Below are 23,136 nucleotides of genomic sequence, written 5' to 3'. Positions count from 1 at the left end.
GGTATAACATGCTTAAATGACATATTTGATTTTTGTTACTTTGTACATTTATAACTTATGTTGCACATTTTAAGTCAGATATGAAGATGTTGAAGTTGCTTAAATAAATCATGTTGAAAGCATTACTGTGCATGTAACCAGCTGTTGTTGAACCAGGATTGATATTTCTTCAAAACCCTATTTGATATATCATTTACTCTTAAAGACCATCAGTAATGTAAACAATTAAGAAACATATAACACATTTGACAAGTCAGTCTGGATAGACAAAACAAGAAACTGCACCACAATATTCCCAGGGGTGAAGAAGCTATGCCCAGAATTGATGTGCAGGCTTTGACACCTTTTCTCCTATAACATGGAATATATGAAAAACCAAAACAATAAAAGGAATGCTAAAAGAAAGATAAGCTTATATTCTTACCTAAAGCATGTATTCATATCCCTTACCCCTTCAGTTTTAAATACCAGTCATGTCTGAGGACTCAGTGATAACTCTCAATTTGTTTAATTTTTAGCCAGAGCCAGCCCCAAAAGCATATCTCCAGTGGAGGGATTGAGTTCCTAAGTGCCATTTTAGTATCAACAAATATCATTAATTATTTTTAAGATTGTTTAATTATTTAAAGATTGTTTTTTTGACTCAAGACATTGAAGTTAATATTTAAAAAATATAATATTGATTTCCATAATGGTAATTTTGAAAAAGATCCAGGCCGACCAGAAAATCAAAAACATCAATCTGGGTGCGGTGGATTCAAAGGCATTGCCTTGGCAATGAGGTGGCATCAACAGTGCAGAACACAAGGGGATCACATAGAACGCCGAGATAACGCGCACACTTTTAGCATGCCCAAAACAAACACCGTTGCTCGGGGTTAGCAGATAAGAGGGCAGTGGGAATCAGTGTCACACACAGGTCTTCGTAGCAGGGCAGTTAAGTCTCCTACAACACCACAGGATTGCCGCGGAAGCACACAGAGGTCATACTACCAATGCAATGGTAATCGGTGGAGCTTTCCCAACGATCGTACAGCGTTCTCTGAGATGACACTTCGTCCCTATCGCGCTTACATGGCAGGTCAATGAAAATTGTACAGAGCTGCTTCTGTAATCACTGCGATCCCAATGCGCTCCTCCTGTGTCAATCAGTGATTGCATGACACTGAACCAACCCAACAAATAGTATAATGGCATGATATATGCAAATAATCATTCATTCATCATGACTGATCTGCAACAGCAAACAGGACCACTGCTTGTCTATATGCAGGTCAAGCAGATCAAGGAGGATGCAGACGCGTTGGATCTCATTCTGAGACGAGGACAGTGGAGGGCCCCCAAGGCATGGGAGGCTTTGGGATAGACTGTGGTTGTACAAAGGCAGACCTTTTGCAGGTTGCAGCATGATCTCAACTTTTTGAAAGCAAAGATGAAAGAACGGAGACCTGGAGAAGATAACGTTTTTGTAGGTAGTGCAAAACAGTATGCCGTCAGCGCAGTGAAAGCGCAATACACATGCAGTGCACATGCTTTAACAAATCGATGCATGCAGTGGAAGCGCCGGGATAGCACCATGAGACAATCACAAACTAGAACTCTGTTGAAACGCAGTAGAACTTCAAGGAGAAATGCTATTGCCTTGAGAATGCTGTGACATTGCCATCTTCATGAACAATATTTAATTGCTGGGGCAAAGTGACTGCAATTAAGACTCAGAAATTAGAATTTTCAAATGAAACAAAACATAAGTATTTCATATTTTCTGACAAAGCTTTACAAGTAAGGGTTAAACTGTATATAGTCATCTATGACTTTTTCAACACTGCCAATTATTTTGTAACAAGAACATGAAATATTTCTGTTTTGAGTTCAAACTGAGGACATTTCTAAAAACTTGCTCAGATGATGTTTTACATTTATAGATTAAGGGAACACCTTCTTGGGTGACATTTACTGAGCGGCATCCATTTTCGCAGCAACAGGACTTCCGATGATCACTGTCATCATTCCGGTAATAATTGGGGCATGCCATCACTCATTTCCTAGAGAAACTTCTCTTATATTAATAAAGCTACTCTTTCATGTTTTGAAAAGGAAATTGTAAAGAAAATACAGATAAAAACAGATAAAACAGCACATCATGTCCATCAAAGAATTCAATTGTTTATAAATATTGAAAAAACAACAACACAAAATGCCGAATCTTCCGATCAGCGTTAGATCACCATCAGTGTAATATTTATCAACATTGTCATCCTGATAGTGAACATTTTCATCATCATCATCATCATCATCATCATCATCATCATCATCATCATCATCATCATGATCAAGATCACCACCAACACCACCACCACCACTATCACAACTTTCATCCAACAGGCCTCTGATCTCTGATGCATAAGTTATATTTATCTAAATAGTTTCAGTTACATCATAAATTTGATTATTACTTCTTTGATTACACTAACATAACAAACCTTTCATTGTTACAACAGACTGAGAAATTGTACAGCAATAAACTGCATGTAAGATATGCATCTACATTATTAAGCAACATTCTCATCTGCAGTAATATTAATTAACCAATAATAAGGATGAGAGAAATTATAATTGAAATAGCTAGTGTAATTTAACATAACATAACATAGCATACAGTTTATTCTGATGTAAGTATGCATGTACAGCTTATTATCAATATCATAAAAAAAGAATATCACTGAGGTTCAGACATAAAAGATGTTACATAAATTATCATTTGATTGATAGATAAAACTATGCCAATTAATTATCATATACATTGAACTACCTTGTTGAATGATCATGATTCATTCACAAGAATAATATTAAAAAGAATCATTATCAGTCAGTCGAATACCCCTAACACACATTTGAAAACAAAAGGTCATTTAACTAATATAAACAATCTTCAAATTATAACAAGAGCTGTCGAAGGACAGCATGCTAGACTACACCCTTTGTCTTAGAAATGAATACAATAATGATGTAAAATGTGTCTGCTAAAAACAATGAAAACAGTCAAATTAAAAAGTAAACAAGAAACGCTGCAGTGAGACAAAACCAGGTATTCAATGATTGACAGAATTGAATAAACCTATAATGTGAGATTCAGTTTCAACATTCTTTTTCTATTTTTAGTACCAGTAACCTTGACCCTAAGGGTCACAAACACAATCCCATGAAAGTACTCCAAAAACACTTCCTACATATCCAGATTGTTCACAATATTTCAATCCTTAAACTAGAATTATTCAGTACCAAACAGTTATCTATTTTTAGTTACAATGACCTTGAACACTAGGTGCCCAAAATGCAATCCAATGAAAGGTCTTCATAAACTCTTCCTTTAATATAACAAGTTTGGTCACAATATGTCAACCCTAAACTTAAATTATTCAGAATTAACCATTTTTCCATTTTTAGCAACATTCCATATTGGTCCAGATATATTGCAAAAAAATATAGCCTCTAGAGTGTCCACAATTCTTTTTTAAGATTTGACCCAGTGGCCTCATTTTTGATCCCACATGACCTACTAGTTACAAACTATTCTAAGATTGCATTGAGGCAAACATTCTGATTAAGTTTCATGGAAACTAGAGCAGATGTATTGCCTCTAAAGAGTTCCCAAGCTTTCTGTAATATATGACCTAGTGACCTGGGTTTTTTTTACCCCATGTGACCAATTTTAAAACGTGTAAGATTTCATTAAGGCAAACATTCTGACCAAATTTGAACATAACTGACTGTTCAATACCAATGTTTGGTTCGGGACACAATTTTTCAAAGATTTCACCCACTGACCTGATTTCTAACCCCATGTGACCCAGTTTCGAAAAATTCAACCAACAATCAAGGAAAACAGTCCGATTAAGTTTTATGAATATTAGATTGCCTCTAGTGTGTTCCCAATATTTTTTAAGATTTGACCTTTTGACCTTGTTTTTGACCCATATGACCCACTTTTAAAACGCATTAAAATTAAACCCAAATGAACATTCTGACCATGTTTGAACATAATCCGACCAATCACCACCATAAAATAGTTTCCCACAAGATTGTTGAAGATTTGACCCAGTGACCTAACTTTTATCACATGTGACCCAGTTTAAAACATGTCCAAGGGTTTATCAAGAAAACTTTCTGATTAAGTTATATGACTATTTGACCATATTTTTCTAAGATTTGACCTAGTTTTTAACCCCATGTGACCCACTTTTTGAAGTGATCCATATTTCATCTAGGGGTACATCATGACCAATTTTGAACATAACTTGACCAATCATTACCATGATATGGTTCCGGACAAGGTTTTTCTAAGATTTGACCTAGTGACCTAATTTTCAATCATATGTGACCCAGTTTTATTTACGCCCAAGAGTTAATCAAGGAAAACATTCTGATTAAGTTTCATTAATATTTGACCATGTATATGCCTCTAGTATGTTCCAAAGATTTTTCTAAGATTTGACCTAGTGAACTAATTTTACAAGTGGTCGAGATATGATCAAGGGAAACATTCTGACAAGTTTGAACATTTTCTGATCAATGACTACCAAGATATGGTACCTGACGGACGGAAGGAAGGACAGACGGAATGACAGACACACGGACAATGCCAAAACATTATACCCCCCTCCCGAAATCTTCGATTCGGCGGGGGATAATTATTCGATCAATTTATTAATACTATAGGTGATTTTAACGCTACCTTCCCTCCAGCCAACAGAACAATGATGCAAGTCATTTTAATAACTTGTGTTTCCTTTGTGAAAACCTCTTTTAAGTATAAAAATGTGCCTGTCAAAAGAAATAAATTTAAAAAAAAAAGTCAATCAAGGGCCATAATTTGTATTTAGGGTTAAAATGGAGTTATATAGCCTAATTGTAAGATGCCCTTCAATAATTGTGTGAAGTATTACGTAAGGCAATTGAATGAAGGGTAGAGAAGTGGTTTATAAAAATCCCAACTTGCCCTAAACTTTTAAACCTGAGTGCCTTTAAACTTTAACCTAATATAAGACTAATTACGTTCCTCAGTCAATCAGGGACCATAATATGTATACAGGATACTATGGAGTTATGTAACCTCATTGTATAATGGTCCTAAACAACTGTGTGAATGAAGTATTAAGTCTATTGAATGCCAACCTGCCCAACAATCTTCAAGACGGACGCTGACTCTGGGGCGAGAAGTAAAGCTTACTTATTATTCGAATAAGCTTAAAACACAAAATGAAACAAGAGCGGTCACAGACAGCAATATCCCAATTTTAAATGTAAAATAAAGAAAGGGCAATAACTCTTTCAAAAATGGTCAAATGGGAAAGCCAGACAATATGCGCTGCGTCACTATATAGTCATTAATCTGTGAAAGTTTGATAGAAATCGCATGAAAAACGTAAGAGGAGTTGTGAAGAAACCAATTTTAAATGTAAAATAACTAAAGGGCAATAACTCTTTCAAAAATGGCCGAATCGTGAATCCCAACAATATGCGCTGCTTCACTTTATGATCATCAATCTGTGAAAGTTTGGTAGAAATCGCATGAAAAATGTAAAAGGAGTTGCAAAGAAACCAATTTTTAATGTAAAATAAGCAAAGGGCAATAACTCTTTCAAAAATGGTCAAATCACAAAAGCCCGACAATATGCGCTGCTTCACTTTATGATCATCAATCTGTGAAAGTTTGTTAGAAATCGCATGAAAAACGTAAGAGGAGTTGCGAAGAAACCAATTTTAAATGTAAAATAAGCAAAGGGCAATAACTCTTTCAAAAATGGTCGAATCGGGAAAGCCTGTCAATATGTGCTGCTTCACTTTATGATCATCAATGTGTGAAAGTTTGGTAGAAATCGCATGAAAAACGTAAGAGGAGTTGCGAAGAAACCAATTTTAAATGTAAAATAAGCAAAGGGCAATTACTCTTTCAAAAATAGTCGAATCGGGAAAACCTGTCATTATGCACTGCTTCATTTTATGATCATCAATCTGTGAAAGTTTGATAGAAATCGCATGAAAAACCTAAGAGGAGTTGCGAAGAAACCAATTTTAAATGTAAAATAAGCAAAGGGCAATAACCCTTTCAAAAATGGTCAAATCAGAAAAGCCCGACAATATGCGCTGCATCACTTTATGATCATCAATCTGTGAAAGTTTGGTAGAAATCGCATGCAAAATGTAAGAGGAGTTGCAAAGAAAACAATTTTAAATTTAAAATAAGCATAGGGCAATAACTCTTTCAAAAATGATCAAATCACAAAGGCCCAACAATATGTGCTGCTTCACTTTATGATCATCAATGTAAGAGGAGATGCAAAGAAATGAATGTGGGACGGACGGACGGACGGACGGACACAAGCACACACACACACACACACACACACACACACACACACACACGCACGGAATCGCGCTTACCATTACTATATCCTCTCGCCTCAAGGCGGGGGATAATTATATAATGTAAATGAAAATAATTTATATCAGTTTTTATAAACATTATGTCGACTAATGAGTGTTTCAGTTATAGACTTTAGATTACATCATAGTCAAATTTCATATATTGACTTGATAGTTCAATGGCAATTTAGATACCAAGGTTTGCAGAACATGTGGACTAAGTTTCACCAATATCTTTTCATAAATGTAAGAAATATTGAAAAGGATCCAGAATGCAGGGCTCAAACTCTCAATCGTACAGTCATGTACTTCTAACACTGCTTAGAAATGACATCTTGATGTGTACAACATCACAGAGACCTTGTTTCATAAAAATCCTGCAGTACATTATAATAGAAGATATTGTTGTATACACAAAATGCAAGACTCGAACCCTTGATTTAGTATTGTGTATTTACTTGTGTTGTTCCATCCCTTGATGTGAACAAGTTTCAAGAAAATCCTTCAAGTAATATAAATTAATTAAGATATTAGAGTGGACTCAAGCCCCAGACCTTAGACTGTGACCTTGACATAGCTAGGGTAGGTCCGGAGCCAAATACTGAAATTTAACTGCAATTATTGATTTAGAATTGTGAATTAACTTGTGTAGTTGCATCCCTTATTGTAAACAGCGCTTAAGTTTCATGAAAGTTCTTCAATTAACGTAGAATTAAGATAATATGGAGTTGTCTCAAGCCCCAGACCTAAGACGATGACCTTGACATTAGACATATGGTAGGTCTCGAGTCAAATACTGCATTAAACTATTTATTATGCTTTTGAAGATAAAATAATTCATTGTCTGAGAACAACAGTTTTTCTGTTAAGTTTTAATAGTGCACTCATATGAAATACTTTAATTACATATTAATAGTGAATGTCATTAAAATAATTTATTATCATCTAATTTCTCTTAAATCTTTTCAAACATGACAGCTTCAGGTCATAGATAACAGTAGAAAACATAAATTATTCAACTTGTGCAGTATTCTAATTAGCTTGATGATGATGCTCTAACCATGACAAAGCATTTAGTATGAGTTTAAAACAAGACAATTTATTCACAAGATGCATTTTCATTTTATTGAAGCATATATATTGTTCATACTGATATTGTGATCATGTATTCTTGATGACTTGTTTTATGTTCACTTGATTTGTTATAAATCTGCAGGTTGGAAAAATTATGTTGACTTGTCCACCTATTAAGTGGATTTTTGTTGACAGAACTTAAGTTGAACAGCTGCATTGTTGACTTCTTTTTTGTGAAGTTGATGTATCATGTTTAATCTGATTTGTGGACAAAACTTATGTCAACACATCAAGTTAGCATGTGCACAAATTGACATAATTTTGACATTAAACTATCTGATAATTTCTCAAGTCAACATATAAAAGGTAGACAAGACGTCATGCTCGCATAATCTGTTATATACACATCACTATTTAATACATTACAAAACTTGCTATTCACTGTTTTTATCATTCTAAGAATTCAGTATCTTTTTGTTGCCATCAATTCTTAACATTAAAAACATGCAATCAAGAGCATGCTAATCAGGTGACACAGGATGTTCAGTAATGGTTAATTGTTGTGATCATCTTTGAAGCTTATTTATTCAAAATAAATAAATAGATCTACAATTATAAGCAGACGTTAGAAGAACATTTTTGCTAGCAGTGGTGATTTAATCAATATGGCAATGGCATCTGCCCAAAGTCTATCATCATCATCATCATCAGCAGCATCATCAGCAGCAGCTGCAGTAAAATAATTTACAACAAGTACCATCAGCAACATCATCATCATCATCATAAACATCATCATCATCATCATCATCATCATCATCATCATCATCATAAACATCATCATCATCATCATCATCATCATCATCATCATCATCATCATCATCATCAGCAGCAGCAGCAGCAGCAGCAGCAGCAGAAGCAGCAACAAGTACCATCAGCAACATCATCATCATCAGTAGCAACAGCTCCAGCAGCACCAACAACAGCACGTAGTAGCATTATAATTATTATTATCATAATCACCATCATCATCATCATCATCATCATCATCATCATCATCATCATCATCATCATCATCATCATAAACATCATCATCATCATCATCATCATCATCATCATCATCATCATCATCATCATCATCATCATCAGCAGCAGCAGCAGCAGAAGCAGCAGCAGAAGCAGAAGCAGCAGCAGAAGCAGAATCGGCAACATCAACAAGTAACATCAGCAACATCATCAGCAACAGCAGCAGCAACAACAGTAGCAACAAGAACATATCATCATCATCATCATCATCACCATCATCATGATCAGCAGCAGCAGCAGCAGCAGCTGTAACTACAAGTAGTGACAAAAACAGCAACAGCCAGCTAATATCATCATTCTTCATTATGTTTTATAGCGATCTTATTTTTTCCCTATCTATCATTTAAAAGTAAACAGCTTAGAAAAATCATAAAGATAAGGACGTGCTGAAAGATTTTTACCAAATTTTCACGAAAACATCATTACCATAATTATTGCGTAATATATTCTTTAATTGCTTTCTGCAAAGATATTAAGGTTCCCCTTTTGTTTTAAACATGTATTACCTAATTATGCATCCTGCTTGCAATTTTACATCATGACAATGCATTTATTAAACTGAAAGTAACAACTCATCAACTGCCCTTGAAACTTGACTTAAAATGAGTTGAAGGACTTTAAATTCTTTTTTTAGTAACACCAGTAAAATAAACCAGACTTAAACTTCATTCACTTTTTTAAGTCATTCAACCATTAATGCCAAATATTGGGTTACAATAACACTATGACACAGAAACTCACATTTGAAAGAGTTCAAGATTTTTGCATAATATTATTCATTTGTTCATTTGTAGTGGTTTTAATTGTGTTTAAAACAAAATTGATCTTCACACTAATAATAATAAATATTTATGACCAAAACTGTCTAAATAAACCTATATATAGTTATTTTTTCTGAAGCCTGTCAGAAATTACTAATATTTTATCAAATTGAGTTAATTTACAACATATACTTAGACATGTACAAAATATAAGATGTATCATTTTGAAGCGGCTTATTCTTGATTGGCTTTTCTATCTAGAAATATGATTTTACGTCAGAAGCAGGGATGGACGTTGTATAAAAATATCATATTGCGATATTGTGCACTTTGTCCATAACATATCGCCATCACAATTTATAAATTTAAAAATGATAAATACAAAGAGCTTGCTGATAATCTGTAAGATGTATGCTTATTTTCATCTTTATTCGTCTCTTTAAAACAGGCCATCTTCATTCATGTCAGACAAAGTGAAATAACAATTAAATTAATAATTATATAGAGGATAATTGTTTATGTTAGTGTAAGATTGTAATATAATTCCTTGAGTGACCATCAAAAGCTATATTTATATATCTAAATATAATGCGATGTTTATACAGTTAATTAAATTTTCCTTTTATTATTTTAAATGACAGTTTATTGTAGTTTTTCATAAAAGCACACTTAATTGTATGCAAACATTATGACATTTCGGATAACATGATTAAATTTGTGTTGCAGCCCTCACTCACAAGGCGCAAATGTTCGATTTGGAATTAAAATGAAGCTAAAATTTCAAAACAGTGAAAATATCAAAATGTTATTTTACTATTTGAAACAGTGATATATCACTTTTATTTCACTGATAAATCTTTATAAAGCACCGGAAAGCATATAACAAAACTTTGTCTTACTGAATTATTTTGTTTCACCTTTTAAAGCAGTTGATAAATCCTGTTTTCAATAGTTAATGAAATGCATTGTTGGTATTGGTATAAATAAAAATATATTGATACTTTGCCAAAGCATACCGATACTTAATGACATTTGCTTCGTATGGCAATATAATTCAATTTATCAATTATTGCACATCCCTATAGTCCCCATAAAGTCAAAAAGGTTTTAAAAAACAACCATACCTTTAGCATTATAATTTCTAGGACTGATGCATTAGATACGATTTTATCTCATCCAAAACACAAAACAAATATCATAAAAACATCACCTGAGGGAGTATTAATGAAACAATATTTTATATCAATATAAATGGATGCCGTCAAGATTGCCCCTTTTCCTCAAATGATTGGAAGGGTTTGAGTAGAAATATCTCAACCAGAGTTATCAGAACAACTAGTTGATAATATCTATGTATATAAGTAAAAAATGCTGAAAACAATAATGATCATACCTAAAACAGGTAGGAGTTATTGCCCCCCAACTCCCCCCCCCAACTTTACATGAAAATAAGGCCAATTTACAAGAGCAAAATTAGCTGACAAGATTTCTAGGGCATCATGATCAAGAATTACTTTTATAACAAATGCATTGCTAATTTTCCCCAAAGTAATTACACGAGGAAACAAATTAATCAATATACATGAATATTGCTCATTCTTTCTATTATTTAATTATTCAACCTGTTATTTTCTTAACCACAAGTGCATTATAAAGACATAAAAAATACACAGTGAACATCATATAGCAACACTTTCATACATTTTCATGATATTTTAAACTATTGTAACACAGGAGGAGAACTGCAAGTGGATACACACACTCCGTTCATTTTCCTCACTTCACCAATGACTCTAAACAATTTTTTTTTTATTCCAGCTAAGAATTAGCATACTTGCTTGATAAGAATTGTCACTTTCATGAGGATATCTTTGAAAAAAATACAGTTACGGCCAACATTAAATGGCCTCAAAATTATTGCATGCTGCAGTTCTTGCCACTTAAAGACCAAGTCGTAAACAACATATCCTTATGTTTCTTCGAAGAACAAAAAAGCACAATATTGAGTACTTATAAAAGCTCAAGTCTATCAAGGAAGCTATTTGATTTAAACTAGTTGGATGAATGGGTTTGTTTAAAAATGAAGCAAATTTATTTTAGTCATCTCTCTGACTCACTGCTTGATTTAGACTCCTAACAGTAAGTTGCAGCTGACTGGGCAACTATGTTAAAATTACAATATCAAAAGCTTACACATAATGACAGTATAAAACTTGTAAAACAGGGAATTAAATAAACTTAAAGAAAAAACATCAAGATCAATTTCAATGAAAGGTTTTACTCTTTTCAAATTTGCAAATTTGCACATATGCATACATTTAAATCAGAAGTAATTGATGCAAAATTGGCAAAATATTACTTCACATTGGTTATCTAATTAATATAAAAGACACATTTTTTTCTAACAGGAGCCAATTATGCAAATGTGACCAAGGTATATTCTCAGTGTGTGTATACCACGTGATAAATTGCGTCATATATGCTACTTCGGAAGGCAAAACTTTGCTTAAAATGAAGACTTAAATCAAAGATAACTTTTCATTTACAGCACCATTTTAAATAAAACAAAGGACACTTTATGCTGCTTAAAGAGCCCCGCATTTGTTTTATTTCCGAATTTTGATGAGGTCATTCGTTTCATCAAACACTTCCACAAACCTGTTTCCAAAATAATGTTTTGACAGTGCTCCGTCAGACGGCCGTATTGTGAAAAGGTTTGTTGAAGTGTTTTAAGAAACTAAACTCGCAATCAAATTCTGGTAAAAGACCGAAGGTGTGGCTCCATAAGCAGCGTAGACTGCGCTATGTTTCATTTAAAATGGTGAAGAAATAGTGAAGTTATCTTTGTTTAAAGTCTTTTTTCAAATCAAAATATTGCCTTCCGACGTAGCATTTATGACGCTATTTATCACATGGTTTACACACACTGATTCTCACCACTTGCCCTTAAAGAGCAATTATTCGATGGCAATTTCAAGACCTCAAACATAATCAGATACAACATGATCTAGATACAATGAAACCTTATGGCCTTCAAAAATCTGATGACAGCTTTAATAAAAATTTAGAGCTTCATGTCCTAATTTGAGTTGTTACTAGGGACGAAATTCTGAGAATATCCATTAACTACAAAAATGGAATAAATGCCCAGAGCTCAAAAAACCATGGCAACCAAAGTAAGTTTTCATTTAGCTGTCATTGCATTGTTTTTAGTTTCAAGGAGTGTTTCAATTACATCAGGGTGAAAAAGTACATTTGTCAAACAATCTATTCAGTTCCTTCAATATTTTTTCTGATAACATATAGAGCCATTCAATTTGTCTAAGCACAAATACAGGTCTCTAAAAATTGTCATTATCAATATTAAAGGTCCATTAATTGGATGGCCGCAATCATAGGTATCTTGAATGAGTACCATCAACAATAATAATCCTGCAGCAAGCTAAAATCAAAACCTTTCTAATACTGATGACCATGATTGTATTGATACCACAATTCCGATGAAACAGTAACATGACAAAGGTGTAAAAATTATTTCTATAATTGTTGCTTAAATTGAAAATGATGAAGCTGTTCAGCTGAAATAGAATCTCAAAACTTTAAACCTTGTTTGAGCCATCTTATTACTTAACTAAAGCTGTAGCATTTTGTACAGTACACTCAATGAGTTAGACCCACTTTCCTCGCTTATTCCGAGGGATAAAGTCGATGATCGCAGATTACCTCCAATGGTAAAACTGTTGCCCTCACTAAAATCCCCCCGAGTTCCTCGGAGTGGCTGGCTTACCGCCGAGTTTAATACGAACGATAAAGTTGGAAATCGTCAGATTTTATCATCCCGCGGCGGAACTCCCGAGTCTAATCAGATAAGCAAGAAATCGTTCTTGTTTAGAAGTTATTTATTTTTATGCTTACATGTATGCACATTGTTAAACGTAAAAGATTCTTACATGTACCAGTGTTTAATTTGTATTTGTGTCCGTAAGCGTCAATTGAATATTGTCTTGAATAATAAACATTGAATCATGAAATTATTGCCACTAATTGTATTGCATCATAAAGCAGCCGACATTTTACACGATTCTGAACCATGACCTCTGACGTCAAGCGCGTGCTCAATACAATGTAGAATATACTATTCATTATTGGTGATTAAAAATAGCTATGATGTTTAATGGAATTTTCCACAGAAAACGAGGCAAGAAGGCCTTCAAAACCATGCGCTTTGAACTTTGAACGCGTGTTTGACCTCCTGATTTTCCAAAAATGTGTAAACTAGCTTTTCTCGGGTGAAATGTGTTTATCAATGTATTCAGTAATTAGCAAAAACACGTTTATAAGATGCATGTACAACTAGTGAAATACGACTGCATTCTTGTGGTAAGCTTTACTTCATGCAAAACAGGCAGAGGAAAAGAATAATAGCAATTTACTGGAGCCGTCGTAATCGGTTGAAAATTTTAATAAAAAAAATAACTTTAGCATAGATTCTTATCAAGTGTCTGCAGAGTTCCGCGGAGTTAACCCCTCCGAGGATCGCCGCGTTTGTTATTCTTCGGTTGACAGATCACCCTCCGAGGGCCTTAAATTCAAACTCTTGAGGAACGCGGACAGTCGATAAAATCATTGTCTTGGCCGCAATAGCGAAAATCCGCGGAGGGAAATGGAAAGTGGGTCTAACTCTTGAGTGTACTGTAACTGAGAAAAAAAGGTTTTGTACATTGTTGTCAACGCTCAATAATAAGTATGCGTACAAGTAAAAAGCGCTGTAATCTATATATCCACATGCTATTTATTGCTTGGATAATTACCGTTTCAACATTGGAGTTAATGCATAGACAAAATAAAAAAAACACTCTCCTACAATCAATGCCACAGATATTATACCACTCTCAATTAAAACAAGATGATTGCACAGAATCTTAATCATGAACTTCTTTCTCTTACCTCTCTGTAAGAACTGTTTCATTTTGAAGAAGAATATTGCCAGCTTGACCACAGCAGCCTTGTCCATCTTGTTCAGAACTTCCGTATCCATCGGCAACTCATTCAACAACTCTGTCATTGCGATGTGCTCCTTATCCCGACGGACCTTAGCAGCAACCTTTGACTTTTCATTTCTGAAAACAGAAGTTTTAAGAATAGTTGTTTAAAAATGAAATAAACAATTTAAATAAAACAAGCCTGATATAAATATATTAAACGGTCTTTAAATTATGGCCAAATTTAAAACTTTTGCATGATATCAATGCCAACACCAGCTATGAAAATATTTCAACTCTTTTTGCTTACCATCCCCTTCCCCCACCCACTTTTTTCTTTTTACGAATATTGAGAAGTTTTTTTTATTAATGTTAATATCCTGTGGATGAGGATTTAACATTATTCCTGGCCTTGTAAACAATAAGCCTACCTGAGCAGATGCACTTGGGATTTGTCAGCCTGAAATATGTGCTTGTTTTTGGGAGAAATATGCCATATCTTCATACTTTTCTGCATTTATATTTATTGTTACTTTCACCAACATAACTACATCTTGCCAACAAACACAGCCCAAAAATGATAGCTTTGTATCCGATGTTTTTGCTTGTAAGCTTGTAAGTCTCATAATCAGTTACAGTTTGTGGTCTTCTAGTTTGAGGTATTTTTTCTATTAATCCAGTATATTTAAATTTCTGCATTCTAAATTTAAATTAAACATAATTAATGAATTTGTACTTTGTGTCTTCTGTGAAGTTCCTTAGAATAATTCATTGTTAAAAATACACATAGCAACATTCCTGAGGTCTCACCTCTTAATTTCTGTTAATTTGACTCATTTCATAAAATACCACAATTTAGGAAATCAATTTTAACAAAAATGTGTTTTCCAATAATTAGACATTAAGACATTCTCGAAGAAATTCTCAAAGAATCAACCTATTTTGTTTAAAAAAATAATTGGTGACATCTTCAACAGCAGTGATTTTAAATAGAACTATTACCGTTAGTCATTGTGTATTATTAGGAAGCTATCGAATATAAGACGTAGGCAGAAAATTACAAGCAAATATCAAGGGAAAAAACTAAATACCACTAATAGCATTGTAATATTATAGGAAGCAGTGAAAAAATGTCAAAATCGGCGGTCACCATATTTGTTGTGACAAATTTTATTGAATTGTGAAAATGGCAAAGGTTATTGCATACTGTACAGCACATGTACATAAATAATAAAATATATGATAATAACACTGGTACAGAGCACATAAATAGTTAATTGCATTACTTATTAATCAATTAACAACAATTTTAATCATCCCGATGTCGCTCTCTGCAAAGCCTTCAAATTATTTGTCATTGACGCAAATTGTACAAGGAACAGCCATAATTTGTACCCCCTTAAATGTTCTCAACACCTTACTTAAGATTTTCAAACATGTGGTATAATTGGACGAACAACACTATTATCACAACAGTTTGTACTTTTGGTAATAAGGCAACAGCCTTAAGCTAAGTTTAATTAGGTAGAAGGAGTTTTTCACACCTTCATACATAAACAGTGCACAATGATGCGCCTGCACAATTTGATGCATGGTTATTTGTTTTTTAATACAGAATCATACTTTGTAAAAACAATCGTACAATTTCAAAACTTTCAAATAATCAACTACTTTTGTTTGTTGTCGTCTGCTGACCATGCCAAAATGTCTACTGCCGTTATAACTAAATCCATTAATCCATGTGAGTAGGGTCCCTTTGAAGTGAAATGTAAACAAACATAATATTGACTTTGGGAAAACATCAATAGCCTAGTACTATATATAAGACGCAGGCATTTTATTTATAAGAATTTTGTGGGAAAAAATACTATACACAATGATTTACGGTAAACACATTGGCGCAAATTGTCATGAATATTTATAATTTTATTTTGTACCATATTATAAAATTAGCACATAGAACAATATGACAACAATGACAACATCAATAATTGGAGAAAGGTCTCATACTTTGTATAATATTTAGGGTAATGTGAATTACGCAATACATTTCCACTTAATCAGTGAACTCTTGTATTAGATCTCCTTCCACTTCATGAGTGGAACTATCGAAAGTCTAATCCTGTCTCCTGTAAGATTTCCTCTCATCTTGAAATGCTTCTGTCTAGCATTTTAAATGTCACATATTATAATTGCAAAGATTCTCTGATATAAATGACATTTAACAACATTCAACAGTATGTTCCATATTATGTAAGTACGTTTTTTAACACTATAAATACATACACATTCCTGGCTTGTTAGCTATCTACAAACATGATATTTCAAGTGGAAACTGGTGTTTTAAGCTGATATTAAGGGAATAAACCATTGAATCAGCCTGGCCAATGAACTAAATGAAATTTCATCTCGCTAATGACTGAGAGGATAAACTGGTTAAGATCCCTTATATAAACTAGAATTCCTAGAATCCAATGTGTCGCCTGTCACCATGACCTTAGACCTTTGACCTACTGTCCTTGATTTGAAATGAAACTGTAACGCCTCAAATGATGCCAGACAAAGTAGTCCATTTCTGTCAGTCATGCTTTACATGAGACACAATCATGTCACAATATGTGTGCCTTTAAATGAACATGCAAATAATAATAGTCATTTAACATACCATTTAATTACTTTTGTCTTCTAAAGACAGAATAAGTAGTAATATACATATATCTTATGTGTTGCATGTTGCAAACGAATCAATTTTCATGTTTAAGGAATTGTCACACAATCACTGCTTTAACTGTAATTTTAGAATTGTAAATTAACCCACTTGTTTTATAGATTGTCCATTAGGCATCATTTATTAACAAGCAACATGTTACAAAAAGAACATATTGCATGCAAGAATCCAATTGAGAGAAGGTCTCGGAAGATTTCCTGATATATGTGACCATTAAAGAGGTAAAAAATTCATGTACTGGTTGGAGAGTAGAAGCCGGCAGTTTTTGCATGTTTTTGAAGATTTCCTCGAAATGAAACGGAAATAATACTTACATTTTATTAAACTAGGGGTCAAGGTCTACTAACTTTACAATATTAAAATTTGTGTCGTCACGAAGCGCGTGCCTAATTGGGGCCACAAAGGGGGTAATCAATTAGTGCCAATTTACGGATTATGAAAAGCAGTACCCGGCAGTTTTATTTCAGTACCGCGATTTGACTATAAAACCGATATTTATCGGCTTATTAAGTATAATTTCCCCTTGGCGCGCCTCTATTGAACAGGGAAGTAATACTGGTAACCAAGCGCTGGAGTAGTCTCGCTTTTACAACGCGTCTAAAACCACACCATGGATACATAAAATTTTGAATATGTCTCAATATTGTTTGAAAGCGATTGACGGGCAATATGAAAATATCATTTCAACAGGCTTTTTAAAAAATACGTTTTGCTGTGATTCATCGACGAATAATAATCGTTCATAACCAACACTTGACTGTCGGTAAATGCTAGTGCTATAATTAGATATGCAAATTTATTCAATTGCGCATGCGCAGTAACATTCACGTTCTCTCCCCCACGAGAAAGTTGGCGAACTTTTTGACATTTCCAATACTTTTTGTAAATAAAATGTTTAAACGTACACTTTGTGTTGGATTTGATGCAAATGGTGTTGCTTGGATACGGTTCTTTTTTACCATTCTCACCTTTTATAAGAAGATTTAAAACAAGAGCTGTCACAGTATGTGACGAATGCCCCCGATTGTGACATTGACCTATGAACAAGGTCAGTACATGAAAAGTTAATCTTGCCTTTACATGTCAAATACATATGGCAAGTTATTTTAAATTGCCTCTAAACATAAAAAAATACCACCCATACTTGACAACCGACACTGTTATGTCCTTATATATGCAGCATTCCATTGTGAATAAACACCCAAGTGTGACCTTGACCTTAGAGATAGGGACACGGGTCTGTCATGCGACACGTCGTCTTGGTATGCCGAACACATGTGGCAAGTTATTTTAAAATCTGTAAATACAAGGGAAAGTTACAGCCCGGACACAACAACTTATACTCTATGTCCTTATATGCAGCATTCCATTGTGAATAAACACCTTAGTGTGACCTTGACCTTAGAGGTAGGGACACGGTTCTTGCACGCAACACGTCGTCTTGGTATGCCGAACACATGTGGCAAGATATTTTAAAATCTGTCCATACAAGGGAAAGTTACAGCCCGGACACGACAACCTATACTCTATGTCCTTATATGCAGCATTCCATTGTGAATAAACACCTAAGTGTGACCTTGACCTTAGATGTAGGAAAACGGTTCTTGCACGCGACACGTCGTCTTGGTATGCCGAACACATGTGGCAAGATATTTTAAAATCTGTCCATACAAGGGAAAGTTACAGCCCGGACACGACAACCTATACTCTATGTCCTAATATGGAGCATTCCATTGTGAATAAACACCTAAGTGTGACCTTGACCTTAGAGGTAGGGAAACGGTTCTTGCACGCGACACGTCGTCTTGGTATGCCGAACACATGTGGCAAGTTATTTTAAAATCTGTCCATACAAGGGAAAGTTACAGCCTGGACACGACAACCTATACTCTATGTCCTTATATGGAGCATTCCATTGTGAATAAACACCTAAGTGTGACCTTGACCTTAGAGGTAGGGAAACGGTTCTTGCACGCGACACGTCATCTTGATATGCCGAACACATGTGGCAAGTTATTTTGAAATCTGTCCATAATATTCTGAGTTATTGAGTCGGATGGACAGACGGTGCGATTTTAATATGCCCACCTTCGGGGGCATAAAAAACACGAATAAAAAGCGATTGCCGGCTACTGCTTACCGCCGGCTTCTGCTCTCCAACCAGTAAACAACAGTAAAAAAGTATAATTTTATGAGAAAAGTGCAAATAAATAGAACAGTATGGTAATGTGGGCAGCCGAGTGGTAATGGTGGTAAAATGTCATCTATAACTATAATTTTTACACCAAAGTATAAAACATATTTAAAAAGGTGTAACCAAACATGATACCAAATTGATTGTCCTTTTTCCTCAGTCAGACAAGGGCTATATCTCAAACAACACTTAGGCCTGATGTTATTGGACTACATTTTCATAAAAAACATGCATGGGCACTTTTAAGTAAAATCGTGCTAATATTCTTAATAACAATTTATGTTTGAGTTCTGTCTAAGGTTCAAGTTCTAGTACAACATTCTGCAGACATCAACACAGATGCCAACATAAAACCTCAACTTTTTTTCCCTAAAAAAACTGCATGACATTTTAAGTCTGATTATATTTTAGAGATGTAAACTTTTTTATGTATATCCAAATGGCTTCTCTAAACCTTTTTGACATTTTTGTCGCCCAGTAGGATTAAAAAAAGCAATAACAAAAGGCAACAAAATGAAAAGATCCACTAGACCACGTACAAAAAAAGCATGAAAATTGTGGTCTTCAAAGACGTTATTTGAGCAAATATTAGCATTTACTGAAGGCTTCCAGCTTTTAGTATCTTAGTTTAAACCCCCCTAATTATTTCCTGCACTTAATCAATTTCACCATACTCAAAAAGTGCATTTTACAAAAACATGAGGGAGTAGTCCTTTCTGCGATTTTTTACTAACAACATTGATGCAATGCTCCGCCCACTTACCTGCCTCATTAGCATAAAGTTAGTCAGTGGACCAGTTTGGATTTTCATTGGTATTTTCCATACTTTTCTCTTAAATAAAGCATCTGTGGACCTGGGAAATTTATCATACATCATATGAGACTCTTGCACATACTCACTTTTATCTTTTACTCAAATTATCTAATCCTATGTGGCACTGACGCATTAAACAGCTGTAGGATGGTATCTACTTGATTTACTTGAGCATGGAAAAATCTGCTATAAGCATCATGAAACATCAAGGAATTTTGCTTTACATCAATGTCATCATGTTTTTAAAAAATAACTAGAACATTCTTCCTTCCCTTTCTTAACCTATCTGCAAATTTCCAAAACAATGTTGAAAACATAAAAAATCAAGTTGACATTGTCATCTATAAATATTTATAAAAGTTTCAATTAATTCATTCCAAAATATTTGAGTTATGGCCTGGTCAACATTTACATTAAAAAACGAACAATTAAGGGGTAATAACTTTGCAACAATGTTTCCCATAATAATAATTGTTGTAAAGTGCACAACTTAATTCACATTACCATCTATTTATGTTCCAAGTTTCAATCAATTCTTTCAAGTACTCTCCAAGTTCTGCTCCAGACAGAATACGTGACAAACAAAAATAAGAACACTGACAAAAACATCAATTTAAAGGGGAGACATAATTCACTTGCAGCACCACCATCAGTTAAAAAGTTATAAAGATTGTAAAATGAAGTTTATGAACAATTTTTTTTAAGCTTAAATAATTATAAACTCTCAAGGATATGATGTTTCAAAACATGGTATGAATTATTTTATGACTCAAGATGGACCAGTACAGAACAAAGTAAAAGGTTGAAAATGAAAATGTAGTAACCTGTACATGCAAACAATTGATATAAACAAGGCATCCCATAAACAGATTGTATTCAGAAGGCGGATAGCGGTGTGCAAAGTTATGACCTCATGACTCTTAACAATGAAGTGTGGTACTTACTAGTGCAGTAGTGGCTGATTTCAGTAGCTGCAAATTTACATGTTGGTTACAATCTAAGGGCGTTTTCTTCACATTATAAGCTAATTGGTAAAATAATAACCCAAACTTGATGCTGAATGGTGACATACTGAGCCAGTTAAGAGCCTTTGACACCGATATAATTTCGTACAATTTCACCACAGAATAGTGTGACCTTGACTTTTGATGTACAGACCTGGGACTTGTATATGACATGCCACTTCTTCGTAATAAACATTCATGTCAAGTTTCTTGGAAATCTTGTAATGCTTGGTTAAGAGCCAGCCCGGACAATGTACTGTCCTATCAATAGTACTCATTTCAACTTTTGACATCTAAGTGTGACCTTGACCTGTGATAGACAGACATTTTTCTTGTACGTCAAATGCAGCCTCATCACGGTCAACCCTTATGGCATGTTTATTGAAAATCCTACAATGCATTGTAAAAATACAGCCCAGCGAGACAAGGTTCAGTTCGTATGAGCGCACTTGCCCACACATGCACATATACATTGTGACATCTATGTCAACAACCCCAAATGCAGCCCTAAAGTGTGTCTTACATTAGCTTGCTAAATAAACAGCAACTTTGATCTTGACCGCTAAGACCCCTAATACAAACCAAATATATATAAATTTATTATATTATCGTCTAGAAACCATGAAAAACGACCGACCGACCGACAAGCCAGTCGGTCGGTCTGTCGGTTTTCATGGTTTCCGGACGATAACTCATGAAAGGCTAGACAGATTTGAAATTTTTTTGGTACACAGGTGTAACATCAGAAGATACAGGTCAAGTTCGATATTGGGGCTGGTGGGGCCAAGGTCACTGTTACTAAAAATAGAAAAACGGTTTCCGGACAATAACTCATGAAAGGCTTGACAGCTTTGAACAATTTTTGGTACACAGGTGTAACATCAGAAGATACAGGTCAAGTTCGATATTGGGGCTGGTGAGGCCAAAGTCAAGGTCACTGTTACTAAAAATAGAAAAAACGGTTTCCGGACGATAAATCATGAAAGGCTTGACAGATTTGAACAATTTTTGGTACACAGGTGTAACATCAGAAGATACAGGTCAAGTTCGATATTGGGGCTGGTGAGGCCAAGGTCAAGGTCACTGTTACTAAAAATAGAAAAACGGTTTCCGGACGATGACTCATAAAAGGCTAGTTTTTCTTGTCAGCAGTGTAACTTCTAAATTACTCAACAGATTTAAATAAAACAATACATGCATGATAAAAGAAGATGCAGTGTGCAGTAACCTTGGAGTTATGGCCTCTTTTCAAAGGAATGGTTTGCCATTCCTGTGTCCAGGCGGCATTTGGGGGTATTCGTCGCTCCTGTGACAGCTCTAGTTTAAGCTTGATACAAACTTATTTTCATCGCTGCCATATCTCATAAATATTTAGTAATGATGACCATGACCCCGACATACCCCCAAATGCCATCACAACATCCGTCTCCATGTCAGCTTGCTTCATACTCAGTTTCATCATTTACATTATTTCTAACTAAAGTTATGCAGTGGAGAACAGTTTTCTATTTGTTGATTTTACAACCTGGACCCCAGCAACCAACAATTTGCCCAGACAAAAAAATGTTGGCTATAAAAATGTCATGTTAGCTTGCTATATACAATGTTTTATCACTATACATCTTTCTTAACTGAAGTTATTGAGTAGAATCTATTTTTTTAGCAACAGGGACCTTGACCCAACCTATCCCAAAGGCATCTCAAGGTTCAGCTTCATATGACCTTTCTATATATACACCGATATTTATCACTTCACAACATCCTTACTAAAGCTTTAAAGTGACTGGCTCATGTTTTTGGACCCAAAATAAGTTTTCCCGGTAATGCATCTGAAAACACTAAAAAAAAATGAAAACCCAAAATAAAAATAAAAATATTTCTTCTTTTTTTTTGGTTTTTAAATATGGAGTTTAAAACCTTAAATGCTTATACAGGAGATAACTTTAACACTATTCTCCAATGATGAAAATGACATTCTCATATAAAGGCTAATAAAAAAAATAAAAAAATAAAATAAAAAAAGCCTACCTACCCTACCTATTTTTGAAAAGGATGTAACCCTAACCAAAC

At 34.3% G+C, this 23,136-nt stretch overlaps 1 protein-coding gene across 4 annotated transcripts in view; it reads right to left on the bottom strand.

Annotated features, from left to right (window-relative positions):
• LOC128207677 (hypoxia-inducible factor 1-alpha-like) overlaps window positions 1–23,136 on the bottom strand; it is a 151,615-nt gene that overhangs the window by 111,749 nt on the left and 16,730 nt on the right. For 2 of the 4 annotated variants that reach the window (XM_052910744.1, XM_052910743.1), the window contains exons 3-4: window positions 21,007–21,033; window positions 14,292–14,464 (exon numbers count right to left, since the gene is read on the bottom strand). In XM_052910744.1, the coding sequence (XP_052766704.1) occupies window positions 14,292–14,409 (118 nt within the window). In that variant the 5' untranslated portion in view covers window positions 14,410–14,464; window positions 21,007–21,033. The remainder of the gene's footprint in view (window positions 1–14,291; window positions 14,465–21,006; window positions 21,034–23,136) is intronic. The other 2 variants (XM_052910742.1, XM_052910741.1) reach the window with 1 other exon arrangement.

The sequence above is a fragment of the Mya arenaria genome, chromosome 11 (assembly GCF_026914265.1).
Source record: "Mya arenaria isolate MELC-2E11 chromosome 11, ASM2691426v1".
In the NCBI taxonomy this organism is placed as follows: domain Eukaryota; kingdom Metazoa; phylum Mollusca; class Bivalvia; order Myida; family Myidae; genus Mya; species Mya arenaria.
This window is presented reverse-complemented; position numbering and strand designations above follow the sequence as displayed.